The sequence below is a fragment of the Camelus dromedarius genome, chromosome X, assembly GCF_036321535.1.
Source record: "Camelus dromedarius isolate mCamDro1 chromosome X, mCamDro1.pat, whole genome shotgun sequence".
Lineage (NCBI taxonomy): Eukaryota > Metazoa > Chordata > Mammalia > Artiodactyla > Camelidae > Camelus > Camelus dromedarius.
Genome location: NC_087472.1, coordinates 35127378 through 35145164, shown reverse-complemented (window position 1 = coordinate 35145164; position 17787 = coordinate 35127378). Strand labels below are relative to the sequence as shown.

Genomic DNA, 17787 nt, shown 5'->3' with positions numbered 1-17787 from the left:
TCCCAACCCTTGATAGCTGATCAAGTTCCTCATTCCTCATCCTTGATGTCTAAGCCCTTGGCTTGCCTTTAGCAAAAATTCTAATAGGCCAGTTTACCCTCGATGTCTCCTTTTTGTAATTTTTTATCCACTGACTCCATCACCCTGCTAGTTGACTATAAATCCCCATTTGTCGTTGTTATATTCAGAGTTGAGCTCAGTCTCTTTCTCTCTCCTATTGAAATAGTCTTTCCCCTACTGCAATAGTCTTGAATAAAATCTATCTTGCTATTATTAACAAGTGTCTAGTAAATAATATTTCTGAGAAATGTAAAACTTAGGTACCTTCTACATCGGATACTCTATGGTTATATGAAATGGATTTGTGGGACAGTAATAAACCAGAGAATCAACTCAGAATCTTGAAAAATTATGAATTTTAAACAGATAAAAAGAGAAAATTTCCTGCCATTCCCAACAGCCAGAATTCAGGAGTATACTTTCTGCTCTTGTAGTTTCTCCTTAGAAATCTGAAAAGGGCTATTTATCTTGAGTAATAATAAACACATTAAGATATTTGTGGTTCTTTTTACTCCTGATTAGGTGAATATCTTTTAATACAAATCAGCAATTTTCTATTGGGAACCTCTTGGTAACTGCTCTTTGATGTGTACTATTTATAGGTATAGGATGAACATAGGATTAAGAGGCTTTAATCTGTGCTGGTTGCATTTAATTTTTTGTTTTATTCTGTGCCTATTAGTCCATTTTCATAGCAGTAGAATTTAGAACTCTGTGACAATCCAAAATGCAAAAATGGGGTGGTTTGAAAAATTATGCGAGGTATGGCAAGTCAAGAACTGTATATTTGCAGGATCTGACAATACATATTATTGTTTACAAAAATGCCTTTTTGAAGAACAGTTCATTTCATTTATGCTAACAGACATAAGGCAAAAACTTTTAAATATAATCTAAAGGCAAAGGTAAAATATTATACAATATACTTTTGGGTACTAAAATTTTCAACTAAAAATGACACAAATATATGAATTTTAAAATGTTAAATTAAAATCCTAATTAGGTAATTTTGAGTTATTCCAATACTCAGAAGCACTGAACTCTACAAGTTCCTGACAACTTTCAGAGATAGACCAACATGTAAGAACTGAATTGGCATATATGCTCTTAAAATATATTCAAACATTTGAAAACATTAGGTACAGGTGTACATATACCTATATACACACATATGCATACACTATATATGTGTATATAAATAATATACACATACATGAAATATATATAAAATATAAGAAAAGTTTCATACTTCATGCAGATACTACTTTGGAGTTAAGGAGCTAACCTGTAGGACCTGGATAGGGATCAAAGTTCACCAAGGCCCAATGTCATCATTAACAAAAAGGAAAAATACCAAATTGTTAGAAATATCAAGAAACTAAAGCATTACACTAACTTCTTTCAAGTTAAACTTTAATTCAATAAAAGAATACTCTGAAAGTTCATATTCATGCATCTGTATATAAACCAAATTATCACCACTTAGCATCAATACAAAAATAAAAACAGCACATGTGACATATTTTGAAAGACAAAAATTTTTTTTATAATAATCATTGCTATGAGTGCAGACAAAAACAATCAATTCTAAGAGCAATTGGGTTTTGCAATTCCATTTTAATTTGCAGTTTATGAACAAATAGAGAAGTCACAAACACTCATCAGATTCTTCTTCTGACTACTTTTTTATTATTTCTTTTATAAACAGTAATTTTTAAAGCAACTTTGTGACTGATGTCTTTATGTTGACATATTTCAAAGTAATGTTCAACATTGAGGCTCTGTTACTGGTAAGAATAAATAGCCACAGTGCTGATTAAAATATGAAAAAGGGTAATAGTTTGGTTTACTTGAATTATTGCATGCATAACCAAGCAAGGTATCTGTGTCAGTTCTTTACATTGCATGCAAGAGAGTTAACATGGCTGAGGAGATTTTCACTGGTTTCCTTCAATAGTAAACCAAAGTAAAACTTAAAGTAATACACTCTCTATAAACAATAGTCAGATCAGATAAAATCTGGTTTTGAAAATGATCTTCTGAACAAAGAATATGATCTCATCTAGTTGATGTTTTTATAGCATATCTTATTAAAATTAACTGCAATCACTTCAGCGTTTATGGAAAATTTCATTTTAAATACATTTTAAAAATGAGTCAGAGACTGTCAAAGGATAAAAGGGCAATTGTTTTGTTTCTTTAATCTTAAATTTCTCTTATTTAAAAAAATCAATGAAGGCCAAGTTTTCAGTACCTGGAAATATAAAAATTGAATATCAAGTCTTAAGAATCTATTAATAGTCTATCACCAGTGATTGGGCTCAGCAATATTAATCCAGGATGAAAATGAGCAGCATTCCCAAACTTAGTAAAATGAAATGACACAGCACAAACACAAAATGAAAAGTGAACATTGGGTGCAAAACTGAGACTACTTGAGCAGTTAACACAAGACAAATGAGGTACAGACATGAAGCTGGTATGGAAAGATCGCTATTCAATTTAATCATGCTGTGATGTTGAAGATAAATTTGATTGCCTAGCTCCTAGAGAAGATAATTTTTTTTATTATGCTTGTTGACATTTGCTGATCATATGGCAGAACCATAGCAACACTTTTGGTATGGAACACAAGCATCTATTGGGTGATCACTAAAATGATTTCTGTGATGACATGCTGAGAAGCTCACATTAAAAATGCAAATGGAATTTTGCTGCCAGGTTATCAGTATAGCTTTATGTTTAATAAAGAAACTAATAAATACACTATTTCCTTTTTTCCTCCAAGTCGGTTTGTTTTAGTTCAACTTTAAGTAAATGATAAAAGGCATTACTGAAATGAATTATTAGGTACCATCGAAATGGACAGAGCTAGGAATAAAACAAGCTATTTCCTCTTAAGAAGTTCTTTCGATTACAGATTCTAAAGTCCTAAAAGACTGAATAACCTGCCAGCAAAATGAAATAAATGGACAAATAAATAGACCATTCCCCTACCATTCATGTACGTACCTGGTCTACCAGGAGGACCTTGGGGCCCAGGGTTGCCTTTAGGGCCTTCCAGAGCTGGACCTGGAGGACCAGGAGGGCCTGGGGGACCTTGCAGACCAGGGAAACCATGAAAACCTGGTTCACCCTTTGGACCTGGAAGGCCAGGGTTTCCTGGAATGCCAGGTAATCCTCCATCACCCTTTTGACCTATGAAAGCAAAGTGATGTTAGAAAACGCATTAAATGATATGAGTATTAGGCTTGTCTATAAGACTAAAGCTATTCACACTTACTAGAAGAAGTAATGAAATTTACTAAGGTCATCTGTACCTCCCACCAATTTCCAACCCATTAAAAAAACACACTTTCCCTATTAAATATATTTATCTGTTATTAGAAGTGTATTAGAGTATGTACAGAAATACAGAAACAGTAATAGCTTGTATCCTAAAAGACACTTTTTGTATTAGGACATAGAATATGACCAGTAGCTATGAGAGAAAAGGAGAAAAAATAAAAAATATAAAGTAGCTGCAAGAATAGGTTAGAGATAGCTGGAGGAAATTTTTTTTAAAAATGTTTTGAGACTAATGGGAGCTATGGATATTCAGAGGTTGCTGTGTATCCTTGAAGACCATTCTATCCAAAATTTAGAATCACAATCTAGAAAAACTGTTCTCAACACCTTTTCTACACCACCAACATGCCTGAGAGCAATTTAACAGTCACACATGAAAGTAAAAACTTTTATGTCGGGATCATGAAAAGAATATCAGAATATGTAGTAGATATCTGTGGTTTGAAAAAACCTCATAGAAAGTAGCTAATGGTCATTTCAGAACATAAACATACATATCTGTACACACATTTTGTCACTTAATTAACTATTTGATGCTCACAATAAGAGTAAAAACAAATAATGGAAGGCAGATGTGTGTGCACACATAGCCAATCAATATGTAAGATGCAAATTAAGATGGAGTTTTCAAGAGACATTTTTTATTATTGGTACATATTTCTACAGTTTCCTTACATTATCTTGGCTTTGTTTCCATGGGGATAAAAGTGGCTTTTTTTTTCTGGCTAAAAGAACTTTTTAAAATTTAGTGAAATATACCTCTTCCTATAATTTTGCTTTCTTTCTTTATCATTTTCTCAGCGTTTATTTATGAAGTTAATGAAGAGATAGCTATACGTAAATTTTCCTAACAATGCATTTTTATAGTACAACTCCTTATACTAAGTGGCTAATTAGGAAATGCCTTAAGATGTAACTCTAGCTTTGAGTTGTCTGGGGTGCATGTTCATTTTATAACAGTAAATGGTAGAGATGGAAAAATAAGTATATTAGAGAATATTATCTTTTTACAAACTGATTTAGTATTTCACTTTATTCAAGTTTACCAGAAAGTCCTGGGAGTCCAGGAGGTCCTGGGATTCCAAAGCCTGGTTGACCTGTCAGAGCATAAACCAAAAGACTCTCAAATAGATAATAATAATTGAAACAGAGACAAATAATTTGGGGATCATTTAGGTTTTTAGTAAGTGCTATAATGTGTATTACATGAAAAATAGAGTAGATTTCCCACATCGAACTACAATTCTAGCATGAGAAAAATCACACAAACATGTATTTGTGATGAGTGTTAAATATATCTTTATATACTCACATCAAATATGAATATATATATACAAATGGAATATAGATTGCATAGTGAAAGGAAGTTACCCAGAGTAGCTGAAGAAAGCTGGGGAATTTCCTGACATGAAAAGTTGGCCAAGAAAGGATATGGAGTTTTTCGTAAGAGGGAGGCAACTTGATCAATAAACGTGAGCTAATATTCTCAGGACAGAGTGGAAGAAGGTAATTAGGGAAGGAAAAGTGTGTGGTAGCTTAGATGGTAAGAAAGAAGATATAATTTCATCATGGGTAATAAAGGGCAAAAGTTAGAAAGTTAAAGCAGACAAAGGGGAAACCAGAAAAGAATAATGAAAAAAATATAGCACCTGGTTCACCCTTCTGTCCAGCTGGTCCAGGAATACCATCTTGACCTGGTTTGCCTTTTTCACCTGGAGGCCCTGGTGGCCCTGGACGACCTCCACCACCTAAAGAACAGAGTACAGCTGGTTATACCTATCTTTCCACATCACTTTTTCTTCCATATTCCAAATTCTTTCCTTATCAGCTTCAAATAGTTCTATGTAAAAGACACCAAGTGTCTCTGGGACACTGCCTTAAATCATGGAATCTTGTGAAAAAGAAGCATAAAAGAAATAAAGGATAATAAAAATAAGGAACTGCTTTATCATTCACTTAGTAACCCAAACATTTCAGCTTCTCATTTTAATCTACCTTTAGAATATACAAGAAAGTAACTGTGGGGATGGAATGGGGATGGGGTGCATTATAGGCCTCATATGGGGCCAAGAGAAATGACTGGCTTTAGAAGGAAGTAAACAAACATAAGGCTACACCTTGCCATCCTAAAATATCAAAGCTATCTACTGTTATAGGATACTTGAAAATAACTCTCCTTGGATAAAGTGAGACTGAAAAATAAGGTCTCACAATAATAATTTTAAGCAACTTTCATTAGAAGTTGTTCACTTTGTATAACAAGTGGTGCTAAGTGAATGATCACCATGTTTCTTTGCTTTGAAAATGTTCACAGCTCCCAGAAATGATCTGACTTTCCCAAAATGAATAAAGCCTTAGTCCTAATGAACAGCAAACCCTTATGTTTCATGCTTACCTACAGGACCAGGTTCTCCTGGAAGGCCAGGGTTCCCAGGAGGACCATTAATACCTTTTGATCCAGGAAGGCCTGGGGTTCCTAGAGTAAAGAGCTCAATTTAATAATAAAATAAAAACTGCATTGCTTTGAGACCTATAATTCAAATTTATAATTAAGAGTGTTAGCATAAAAATGGTGAAGAATAGAAAGAAAACCCCAAAAGATGCTGGTGTTTGCTGGATATTTTAAGAATAATTTTAAGTTTTAAATTGATTTATCCAGAGGCTGACATTACATATATTCATAATAAAAATTGCCACCATATTATACACTGGTAGAATTGGTACGATTCCATTGTACGGATATATCAAATTTTTCAAAATCCATTCATTTATTGTTTGACATTTGGGTTGTTGTTATGTTTCAGCTATTATGAATACCTATTCTATTTATGGAAACCTGGTCTACTTAACCATTATGAGTAATGCTGCGATGGATATTTCTGCACTGGTATTTTTGTGGACATAAGTCAATTTATCTTGGGTGAATACTTAGATAGGAATGGAACTGCTGAGTCACAGAGTAGGAATATGTTGTGTTTTATAAAACAAACAAACAGACAGACAAACAATATTTGGGAATTCCAGTTCTTCCAGATCCTTGTACAACATATGGTGATTCCAGTTGTTATAATAACAGTCATTCTGGTATTACTTCACCATAGTTTAAATTTGCATTTCCCTGACAGCTATGATATCGATCACCTTTGCATGTACTTATTGGGCATCCATGTATCTTCTTTTTTGAAAAGCCTGTTCCAAGTTTTCCCCCACTTAAAAAATGGATTGTGTATCTTGTTATTATTGAGTTGTAGAAGTTCTTTATATATTCCAGATATCAGTCATTTGTCAGATATATGTTTAGCAAGTATTTTGTCCTAGTTGGTGGCTTTCCTATTCATTTTCTTAATGCTGTCTTTCGATGAGCAGAAGAAAAGAGGAACTCAGTTTCTTTAAAAGAAAAAAACAGAGTGTGGAGCAATTGGACATCTCTATGAAAAAAAAGAACCTTGACCTCTACATCACACCATGGAACTATTTTTATTCGAGACATATCATAAACCTAAATACAAAAGCTTAAACATTAAAACTTACAGAAAAAACAGAATATTTCCATAAACTTCAATCAAATATTTCCTCAATAGGACACAAAAGGCACTAACTATGAAAGAAGAGTAAGGAATTGAACTTTATTAAAATTAACAACTTTGGTCATCACATGACAGCACTAAGAGAGTGAAAGGCAAATATGAGACAGAAAGAATCTATCTGTAATACACGTATCTGACAAAGGACTCATATTCAAAATATATAAAGAACCTCTCTGAATCAATAAGAAAAAAGGCAAACAACTCATTGAATAAGTGCAGAAAAACTTGGTGCAGGCACTTCAAAAAGACGCTATCCAAATGGCCAATAAGTATATGAAAAAGTGTTTAATGTCATTCATTAATAAAATGTAAATTAAAACTTCATTGAGTTACCACTATGTAACCCACCAGAAGTGCTAAAATTAAAAAGACTGACAACACCAAGAGAGGTGAAGATATGGGCAACTAGATATTTCATGCCACAAAGTACTATACTACATGGTTACGGCAAGCCACCAGCACCCACCCATGGACATACACACATTGCAGTTGGGACCATAATTTATAAAACGACTGTGGAAAATTGGCACCATTTACTAAAGTCAAATGTATAGCTACCCTATGACTCAGTAATTCTACTATTAAGTTTTTGTATAAGAGAAATGAGTACATATGTCCCCCAAAAGACTTGTCAAAGAACGTTATTAGCATCTTTTTTCCTTAATTGTCCCAAACTGAAAATAACTCAAAAGTCCATCAAGAGGAGAAGGGGTAATTGATTACAGTGTATTTCTTCAATGGAATATTATAGAGCAATGATGAAAAAGAAACTGCTGACAGGATAAATTAATCTTACATACATAGTAATGACTAAAAGACACAAGGACATATACTGTATGATTCCATTTATATGAATTTCAAGAACAGGTAAAATTAATTGATGGTGATAGAAGTTATAGTAGTGGATACCTGGAGAAGGGGGGATTCATTCACTGTGAAGGGCCATGGGCAAACTTTATGGGGTAAGATAACTGTTTTATATCTTGATATGCTTGATGGGTACATGGATATATATATACATACATCGGTAAAAACTCATCAATATCTTGTATATTTTACTGTATCTATGTTATACTTCAATAAAAACGTTAAGGAAAAGATAACCAAAGGCCCACTTCATACATACCACTGTGCAATCCAAAAAATAAATCAAAATAAATAAATACAAGTATAAATAGAGCAATTACTATAACAATCGAGTTCAGGCTACCTACTTGACTATAGTGCAAAGTCTCTTTGCTTGCATGACTCACTCCTTGTCATTTGAATGAACTGTACAATTGTTCTACCAACAGCCACCCACTGTGTGCCAGAGTACAACATTCCTAGAGAATCAGCATCAGGTTAGGGCTTGGCAGTGTACATTATCACCTACAAAAATAGTAATGCCTCTTCAGTGACTTGTGCCTAGCAGTCAAAGATTAAAAAATGCTCCACCAAACAGTGTCTCTGACCACAGGATATTGTGCTGCTGAGGTGGCAATACTCATTCTCACTGAATATAGAAATAAATTTGGGTAAAAAAATGGTTAAAGAACTATTTCAAAATTATGTTACTGGTCAGTATCTGATTGAGAAATAGAACAGAAGTCTGTCAAATAAGAAGTTGCTCGGTGGCATGGGTTAGAATAGATAAGGAAGGAGAGAATGAAGCATTTAAGAAAAGTAATATTACCAGGAAATCCAGGAAGGCCTGGTTGTCCTTTTGCTCCAGGAGCCCCTGGTAATCCAGGCAAACCAGGATCTCCCATAGAACCTTTGATACCAGGGTTCCCTGGGTATCCGGGCAGACCAGGTTCACCCTAAAAACATGAATAACAAGATAAAAAACATGAATAACAAGATAAAACTGAAGTCTCTACATGACTTAGATTGTATAACAACATAATATTTATAGAGCTTTTACTATATGTCAGGCACTCTGCTAAGTGCTTTACATAAATTGCTTCATTTAATCATCACAACAGCTCTTTGAGTTAGGCTTTATCATCTCCATTTATAAATGAGAAAACTGAATCTTGGAGAACTCAAGTGCCTAAGGTTTCTACTAAGTAGCAAAACTGGGATTTGAACTAAGGTTTGTCAGACTCCAGAACTATTCGCATGATATGCAGATTATTATTCTCATTAATCCTTAACAACTCTATAAGAAAGATACCATTATTAGCCCCATTTTACAGTTTGCAGCTAATAAGTGGTGAAATCTGGATTGAGGTCCAGACAGTTTGATTTCAGAACCTGTGAATATCATCCCTAGTATGCTACAACGGAATTCATTACTTCCAATAAGTATGCCAAACAATAACTACAGCACGTTTTATTGTAAAAGGTAAATTTCATCTTAACATGAAGAAGTCTATCAGTTCTTCAGGAGACATCTCAAATCCCATTTCCTCCATGAAGAATTCCAGGACAAAGAGAATTAACCCTAAACATTTAGGGTAGGTTCTTATTCCATCATCTCTATAATGGTTGCACATATGCATGTCTTGACTCTACACTGAAAACTTCTTTGGGGTCAGAGACAATGAATATATAACCATTTTTGCTCAATGAACACTTGCATTGTTTTCTTCTAGTGGAGCCTTAGCAGAATTCATACCCACTTTCACAATTAAACCAAAATTTTCCCAATAACAATGAGAACATATGCCATAACTCTAAGTCTACCAGTGTTCACTGCTCTGCCCATGACGACAGTGACCTCTCCAACAAAGTGTCAGTGCTCAGCATCACCTACTAAATACTTACTTCCTTGTTCATTTAGTGCTTATGGTTGTCTAGGTGAATAAGATCATCTATTTGTGACTCAAGAGTTACTGCATTGCAGGAAAAACTTCTTAACCTAATGATTTTTCTCCTTACATCCCATTAAAAAAAACCAAGACTCTTAGGCTGGGAATATATATATTTTTGTCTGAACCTTTATAAATCAAACATCTAGCACATTTTTATACACATAATAGGTATACAATTAGATTTTGGACTGAACCAGTTTCATCTTAGGTATTTACACAGAAAAGACTTGAATAAACTATCGTAATTCTTGTTATTCATGAATCAATGACATTTATATATCAAAATTGGAAAACAAGAAGACAATTTCAATATTCTGAACATGGTAAATCTGAAAGGCAGTTGACAAATTTCTGATTATTCATAATAAAGTATGTTAAATTCTACAAATAATTCCAATCTATAATTTCAACCAGCACTTGTTCCCTAATACAGTTCTTCTTACCACCCTGTGGCCTTCCTTCTTCAAACCAAGTAACTTATAAAAAGAAAGTAAAAAAAAGTGTATATATTTTACTAGGCCTTATGAAAAGCACTAAAATTTGCTAGTTCAAGTTTCAGTTAAGCTTTTATTACTCATATACTTGCAGAAAAAACAATGGGCTTCAAAAAAGGTAAGCAAGATGAAATGAAAAAGATAGTACTCAGAAAATCAACAAATTGGCCAAGAATCCTGTAAATCACTCTGAGAAAGGAAAAGTCTAGTCTATTTACATTTTTAGCAAAAGCTGGACGTGACTTGAATACGCTTAAACCACAAATATCTATGTTTATTCTAATGTCTAGCTTTGATATAATTATTTTTTTAAACTTAGATATAATTGACATATAACATTATACCAGCTTCAGGTGTACAAAATAATGATACAGTATTTGTATATACTGTGAAATGATCACCACAGTAATTCTAGTTAACATGCATCACCATACATAGCTGTAACACTTTTTGTTCTTGTGATGAAAAGTTTTAAGCAATTTTCAATATACAATACAGTATTATTAACTATAGTCACCATGCTATATATTACATCCCCTGATTTACTTATTGTATTACTAGAAGTTTGTACTTTTTAACCCCCTTCCCATTTCACCCCATGCCCCACTCCTGCTTCCAGCAAAAACCAATCTGTTCTCTGTACCCACAAGCTTGGTCTTTGTTTTTTGTTTTTATTTTGTTTATTTTTAGATTCCACAAATAAATGAGATCATATGGTATTTATCTTTCTCTGTTGGACTTGTTTCACTTAGCATTAATGCTCCCAAGGTCCATCTATATTGTCACAAATGGCAAGATTTCATTCTTTTTTATGACTGAGCGATATTTCATTGTATGTATATAAGTATATATGTATATATGTGTGTGTGTGTGTGTGTGTGTGTATGTATGTATATATTTTCATTCTTTATCCATACATGCATTGATGGACACTTTGGTTGCTTCCTTATCTTGGCAATTGAAAATAATGCTGCAACAAACATGGGAGTGCAAATATCTTTTCAAGTTAGTGTTTTCATTTTCTTTGGATAAATACCCAGAAATGGGAATCGTTGGATCATATGGTAGTTCAATTTTTAATTTTTGGAGGAACCTGGATACTGTTCTCCATAGTGGCTGCACCAATTTACATTCCCACCATCAGTGTGTAAGGGTTCCCTTTCTCCACATCTTTGCCAATACTTGTTATTGTCTTTTGGATAACAGCCATTCTAACAGGTGTGATGCAATATCTCATTATGATTTTGATTTGCGTTTCCCTGATGACTAGCGATGTTGAGCACCATTTCATGTACCCGTTGGCCATTTGTATGTCTTTCTGGGGAAAATGTATATTCATTCTCTGCTCATTTTAAAATTGGATTTCATGGGTTTTTTCTTTGTTTTACTATTGAGTTGTATGAGTTCTTTATATATTATAGATATTAACCCCAATCAGATATATGATTTGCAAATATTTTCTCCCATTCAGTAGGTTGTTTTTCATTTTGTTGGTTACCTTTGCTCTGCAGAAGCATTTTAGTTTGATGTAGTCCCACTCATTTATTTTTGCTTTTTTTGCCTTTGCTTTGGTGTCCAATTAAAAAACCCACTGCCAAGACCAATGTCAAAGAGCTTATCACCTGTGTTTTCTTCTAGGAGTTTTATAGTCTCAGGTCTTATGCTCAAATCTTTGACCCATTTTGAGTTGATTTTTGTATATGGTGTAAGACAGTGGTCTAGTTTCATTCTTTTGCATGTGGCTGTCCAATTTTCCCAACACTACTTATTGAAGATACTGTCCCTTCTCCCACTGTATATTTTTGGCTTCTTTGTCATAAATTGACTATACTTACTTAGATTTATTTCTGGGATGTCTATTCTTTTCCTTGATCTATGTGTCTGTTTTTATGCCAATACCATAACATTTTGATTTGATTACTATAGCTTTGTATTATAGTTTGAAATCATGGAGTGTAATGGCTCCAGCTTTGTTCTTCTTTCTATTGCTTTGGCTATTTGTGGTCTTTTATGGTTCCATACAACTTTTAGGATTGTATGTTCTATTTTGTGAAAAAATGACATTGGAATTTTATAGGAACTGCATCAAATCTGTAGATTGCTCTGCATAGTATGGACATTTAAGCAATATTAATTCTTCCAATTGATGAGTATGGAAAATATTTCCTTTTGCTTGCGTCTTCTTCAATTTTTTTCATTGGTGTATTACAGTTTTCAGTGTACGGGTTCCCAGTGTACAGTGTACTTCTTTTGTTAATTTATTCCCAGGTGTTTTAATCTTTTTGATGCAATTGTAAATGAAATTGTTTCCTTAAATTTTCTTTCTGCTAGTTCATTATTAGTGTATAGAAAAACAACAGATTTTTTTAAATATTGATTTGGCATCCTACAAACTGACTGGATTTGTTTATTAGTTCTAACAGCTTTTTTGTGTGCTCTTTAGGGTTTTTTAATATATATGTCATTTGCAAATAGTGACAGTTTTACTTCTTCTTTTCCTATTTGATTGCTTTTTATTTTTATTTTTTTGATCTGGCTAGGACTGCCAATGCTATGTTGAATAAAAGTGGTGAGGGTGGGCATCCCTGCTTGTTCCAAATCTTAGAGGAAAAGCTTTCAGCTTTTCACCATTAAGTGTGATGTTAGCTGTGGGTTTGCCATATACGGTTTTTATTATCTTGAGGTATGTTCCATCTATTGTGATGACCGTATGATTTTTATCCTTCATTCTGTTAATATGGTGGATCATATTGTTTGATCTGCAGATATTGAACCATCCTTGCACCTCTAGAATAAATTCCCCTTGATCATGATACATAATCTGTTTAATGTATCGCTGAGTTTGGTTTGCTAATATATTATTGAGGACTTTTGCACCTATGTTTATCATGATAATGGCCTGTAATCTTGTTTTCTTGTGGCATCCTTGTCTGGTTTTGGTATCTGGGTTTAATACTGGCCTTGTAAAATGAATTTGGAAGTATTCCTTTGTCTTCTATTTTTTAGAAAAGTGTGAGAAGGATTGGTATTAATTCTTCTTTAAATGTTGGGTAGAACTCACCAGTGAAGCTGTCTGGTTCTAGACTCTTTTTTGGGAACTTTACTATAACTCTGAAAACGGAATACATCATCCCTAATGAGTCAAATTTAACATTATGAAACTACCTAACAAATATAGTAACACTGTTAAGACTTGAATGCTTTTTAACAGTGATGAAAATAGGTCTTCTTTCAAGGTCACTGTGTTGTATAACAGGCAGTTCATGTAGAAATAGGAGTCAATTTTATCTCTTTTTTTACTGTTAAAATTCAAATTGATAATCCAAGAGTATTTGGATCATAGTCATTCTCTACTGTCTCTTAGTAACAGCATCTTTGCTTCCATTCCATGATATAACCTAAGACACAAAATAAAATATCAGGCTTGCCTCACTATACAGACTGGAAGACAAAAAGCTGGTGAAAAAGCTGATACTATGTGTTATTATGTTCCATTGTAAAGCAGCAGAAGTATTGCCAATGGGGGGAAAAAACCAGAACAATGAGTTTAAAATATTTGGTGAGAAAGGGTAAAACCACACCCTACTTTATGGCAAGAAGAATAATACAACAGTAGCCCAATCAGTTGGAAGTTGTGGTTCCCACATAATAATCTTTTTTTTTACAGTTCAATTTATATTTGAAGGTTAAAGACACCATGAACCAAGCCATACATAGGTTCTTCTTTAGCTGGGAAACATTAACAGTAGGGAAATTAAAGAGTGGATGCAGAGATACTCCTACTTAACATTTTACTAAATGATATAGAAAAGGGAGTATAAAATAAGATCTTTAAGTCTGCATGCTACTTAGCTCTCCTAGGTAGTGAAATTTTAAGCTAACAGGGGCAAACTGGTAAAAAATGGCTCAAAGTTGCCTGAGCATGCCAAAAAGCAATACATGGGATTCAGTGAGTACATCTAAGGTGAAAAATTTAGAGAAAAATAGGAACAAAGTTTATGGTATCCTTCACCACCAAATGAAGGAATAATGATAGCAAATTGTTTCAAACATCAGACAATGTAGCCCAAAGTGGCAATAAAATAGTAGGTGTAGTGCTAGTAACTATGTGACACAAAATTACATGTGTTCAAAATTAAATGTGAGGAAAAGAATAGCACCCATTTGTTCATCAAATTTCACTGTGGTTTTGATTTGCATTTCCCTAATGATTAGTGATGTTGAGTGTCGGTTCATGTGCATGTTGACCATCTGTATACACACAGTCCCTGACATATCATGGTTTAACCTCATGATAGTGCAAAAGCAAAACACATTCAGTGGAAACTATGCTTCACATTTTGAATTTTGATCTTTTCCTAGGCTAGCTACATGCAGTATAATACTCTCTTGTGGTGCTGGGCAGCAGTAGTCTATGCAGCTCTCAGTCAGCCATGGGATCATGAGGGTAAACAACCAACACACTTAACCACTATTCTATATTCAACCATTCTGTTTTCCACTTACAGTATAGTATTCAATAGATTACATGAGATATTCAACACTTTATTATAAAATAGGCTTTGTGTTAGATGATTTCGCCCAATATAGTGTTCTGAGCATGTTTAAGGTAGTTTAGGCTAAGCTATGATATTTGTTAGGTTAGGTGTATTAAATGCATTTTTGACTTACATTATTTTCAACTTATGATGGGTTTGTCAGGACATAACCCTATCCTAAGTTGAGAAAGATCTGTGTCTTCCTTGAAGACAGGTCTAACCCAAGCCCTTTGCCTATCACTGAATTGTGTTGTAAGGTTTTTTTGTTGTTGAATTGTAGGAGTTCTTATATATTCCAGATATTAATCCCTTATCAGATATGACTTGCAAATATTTTCTCCTATTCCTTGGTTTGTTTTCTCACTCTGTTGATAGTATCACTGGATGCACAGAAAATTTCACTTTTTATGTAGTTCAATTTCTCTATACGTTCTTTTGTTGTCTGTGTTTTTGCTATCATATCCAAGAAATCACTGCCAAATCTAATGTCATGAAGGTTTCCCCTCATGTTTTCTTCTAAGAGTTTTTTAGTTTTCAGGTCTTTTATTTACATCTTTAATCCATTTTGAGTTAATTTTTATATATGGTGTAAGAAAAGGGTCTAACTCCATTATTTTGCATGTGGGCATCCAGTTTCCCAAACATCATTTGTTGAAGACACTGTACTTTTCCCACTGAGCGGTCTTGGCACACTTGTCAAACATTATTTGACCATATTTATAGGGATTCATTTCTGGGCTCTCTTTTCTTTTGGTTTATTTATCTAGCTTTAGGACAGCACCACACTGTTTTAATTGTTATATCTTTGTAATATAGTTTGGAAGAAAAAATTGTGATGCCCCAGCTTTGTTCTTCTTTTTCAAAAAAAAAAACAAAAGGTTTTTTTTTTTCTTGACTATTTGGGATCCCTTGAGGTTCCATGTGAATTTTAGGATACATTTTTTTTTTATATCTGAAAAAAATCCAATTAGAATTTTGATAGAACCTGTCTTGAATCTGTAGATCATTTTGGGTATGAACATCTCAACAACATTAAGTCTTCTGATCCATGAACATAAGATATCTTTCCATTTATTTGTCTTTTTAATTACTTCAGCAGTGTTTTATAGTTTTTAGTGTATAAGTCTTTCATCTTGGTTTGATTTATTCCTAAGTATTTTATTCTTTTTGATACTATTGTAAATGGAAATGTCTTATTAATTTTCTTTTAGGATTATTCACTGTTAGTGTACAAAAACCAACTGATTCTGGTATGTTGATTTTTTATCTTGCAACTTTGCCAAATTTGTTTATTGGTTTTTAGCTAATTAGATTTTTATGTGGAATCGCTACAGTTTTCTACATACATGACTATGTCACCTATGAACAGAGGTAATTTTACTTTCTCCATTCTGATTTTGATGCATTTTATTTCTTTTTCTTGTATAATTCCTCTGGCTAGCATTTCCAGTACTGGGTTTAATAAAAGTGGCCAGAATGTACATCTTTGTTTTCTCCTGATCTTAGGGAAAAGACTGCTTTTTACCACTCAGTATAATATTAGTTGTGGGCTTTTCACATATGGACTTTATTATGTTCAGGTAGTGTCCTTCTATTACTAGCTTGTTGAGTTTTTTTTTTTTTAATCATGAAATGGTGTTGAATTTTTTCAAATGCTTTTTCTGCTTAAATTGTGACAATCATGTGGGTTTTTCCTTTCATTCTGTTACTGTGATGTATACAATAGCGATTTTTGTATGTTAAACCACCTTTGAATTCCAGGAATAAATCTCACTTGATCGTGGTGTACGACTATTTTGTTAAGAACTTTTACATCAATATGCATAACAGATATTGGTCTATAGTTTTCTAATCTTACAATCTTTGCCTGTCACTGGAATCAGGGTAATGCTGGTAATGGTAACCAGGGTAATGCTGGTGTTCCCTCATCTTCAATTTTTTGGAAGCACTTGACAATGATTGGTATCAATTCTTTTGAAATGTGTTGAAGAATTCAGCAGTGAAGGCATCTGGTCCTGGGCTTTTGCTTGTTGGGAGGTCTTTATGTTACTTTTATTATACAGTCTCCTTAGTAGCTATAGGTCTATTCAGAAAATCTATTCTTTATGACTCTGTATTGTGTGTATCTAGGAATTTGTCCATTTCAAAGTTATCCAATTTGTTGGTACACTTGTTCATAGTACTCTCATAATCCTTATTTTTGTAAAAGTGGTGGTAATGCCTCCTCCTTTATTTCATATTTTAGCTATTTGAGTCTTCTCCCTTTCTTTTGGCCAACCTAGCTAAAGGTTTTTCAATTTTGTTCATCTTTTCAAAGAACCAACTCTTGGTTTTATTGATTTTCTCTATTGTTTTTATTCTCTATTGTATGTATATGTTTTAATCTTTATTATTTTCTCCCTTCTGCCACCTCTGGGTTGATTTTGTTCCTTTTCTAGTTTCTGAAGGTGTAAAGTTAAATTGCTGATTTAGGATCTTTCTTCTTCAATGTAAGCATTTACATTATAAATTTCCTTCTTAGCATTGCTTTTGTTGGATCCTATAAGATTCTGTATGTTGTGTTTTCTTTTTGCTGGTCTCTAGATATTTTCTAATTTCTTTTGTGATCTCATTTTTGTCCCACTGGTTGTTTAAGATTATCTTCTTTAATTTGTACATAATTGTGAATTTTCCAGTTTTTCTTCTGCTGTTGATTTCTAGTTTACATTCTATTGTAATTGGAATAAATACTTTGTATGGTTCCAGTATTTTAAAATTTATTAAGACTTATTTTGTGGCCTAACATATGATATGTTCTGAAGAATGTTTCTTGTGCACTTGAAAAAATGGATACTCTGCTGTTGTAGGATGGAATGATCTGTGTAGGTCTGTCAGGCCCAATGGATTCTGCTCATTTAAAAGTTGGTTTATTTGGTTTCTTATTGAATTTTAAGAGCTTATTAATATATTCTGAATATGAATC

General features: G+C 33.3%; 1 protein-coding gene across 2 annotated transcripts in view; it reads right to left on the bottom strand.

Moving 5' to 3' along the window:
• COL4A5 (collagen type IV alpha 5 chain) overlaps window positions 1–17787 on the bottom strand; it is a 196142-nt gene that overhangs the window by 20415 nt on the left and 157940 nt on the right. Inside the window, exons 37-42 of one of the 2 annotated variants that reach the window (XM_064482925.1) lie at window positions 8671–8797; window positions 5804–5884; window positions 5058–5156; window positions 4455–4505; window positions 3073–3258; window positions 1299–1354 (exon numbers count right to left, since the gene is read on the bottom strand). In XM_064482925.1, the coding sequence (XP_064338995.1) occupies window positions 1341–1354; window positions 3073–3258; window positions 4455–4505; window positions 5058–5156; window positions 5804–5884; window positions 8671–8797 (558 nt within the window). In that variant the 3' untranslated portion in view covers window positions 1299–1340. Of the gene's footprint in view, window positions 1–1298; window positions 1355–3072; window positions 3259–4454; window positions 4506–5057; window positions 5157–5803; window positions 5885–8670; window positions 8798–17787 lie in introns of those variants that run through there. The other variant, XM_010992394.3, reaches the window with a different exon arrangement.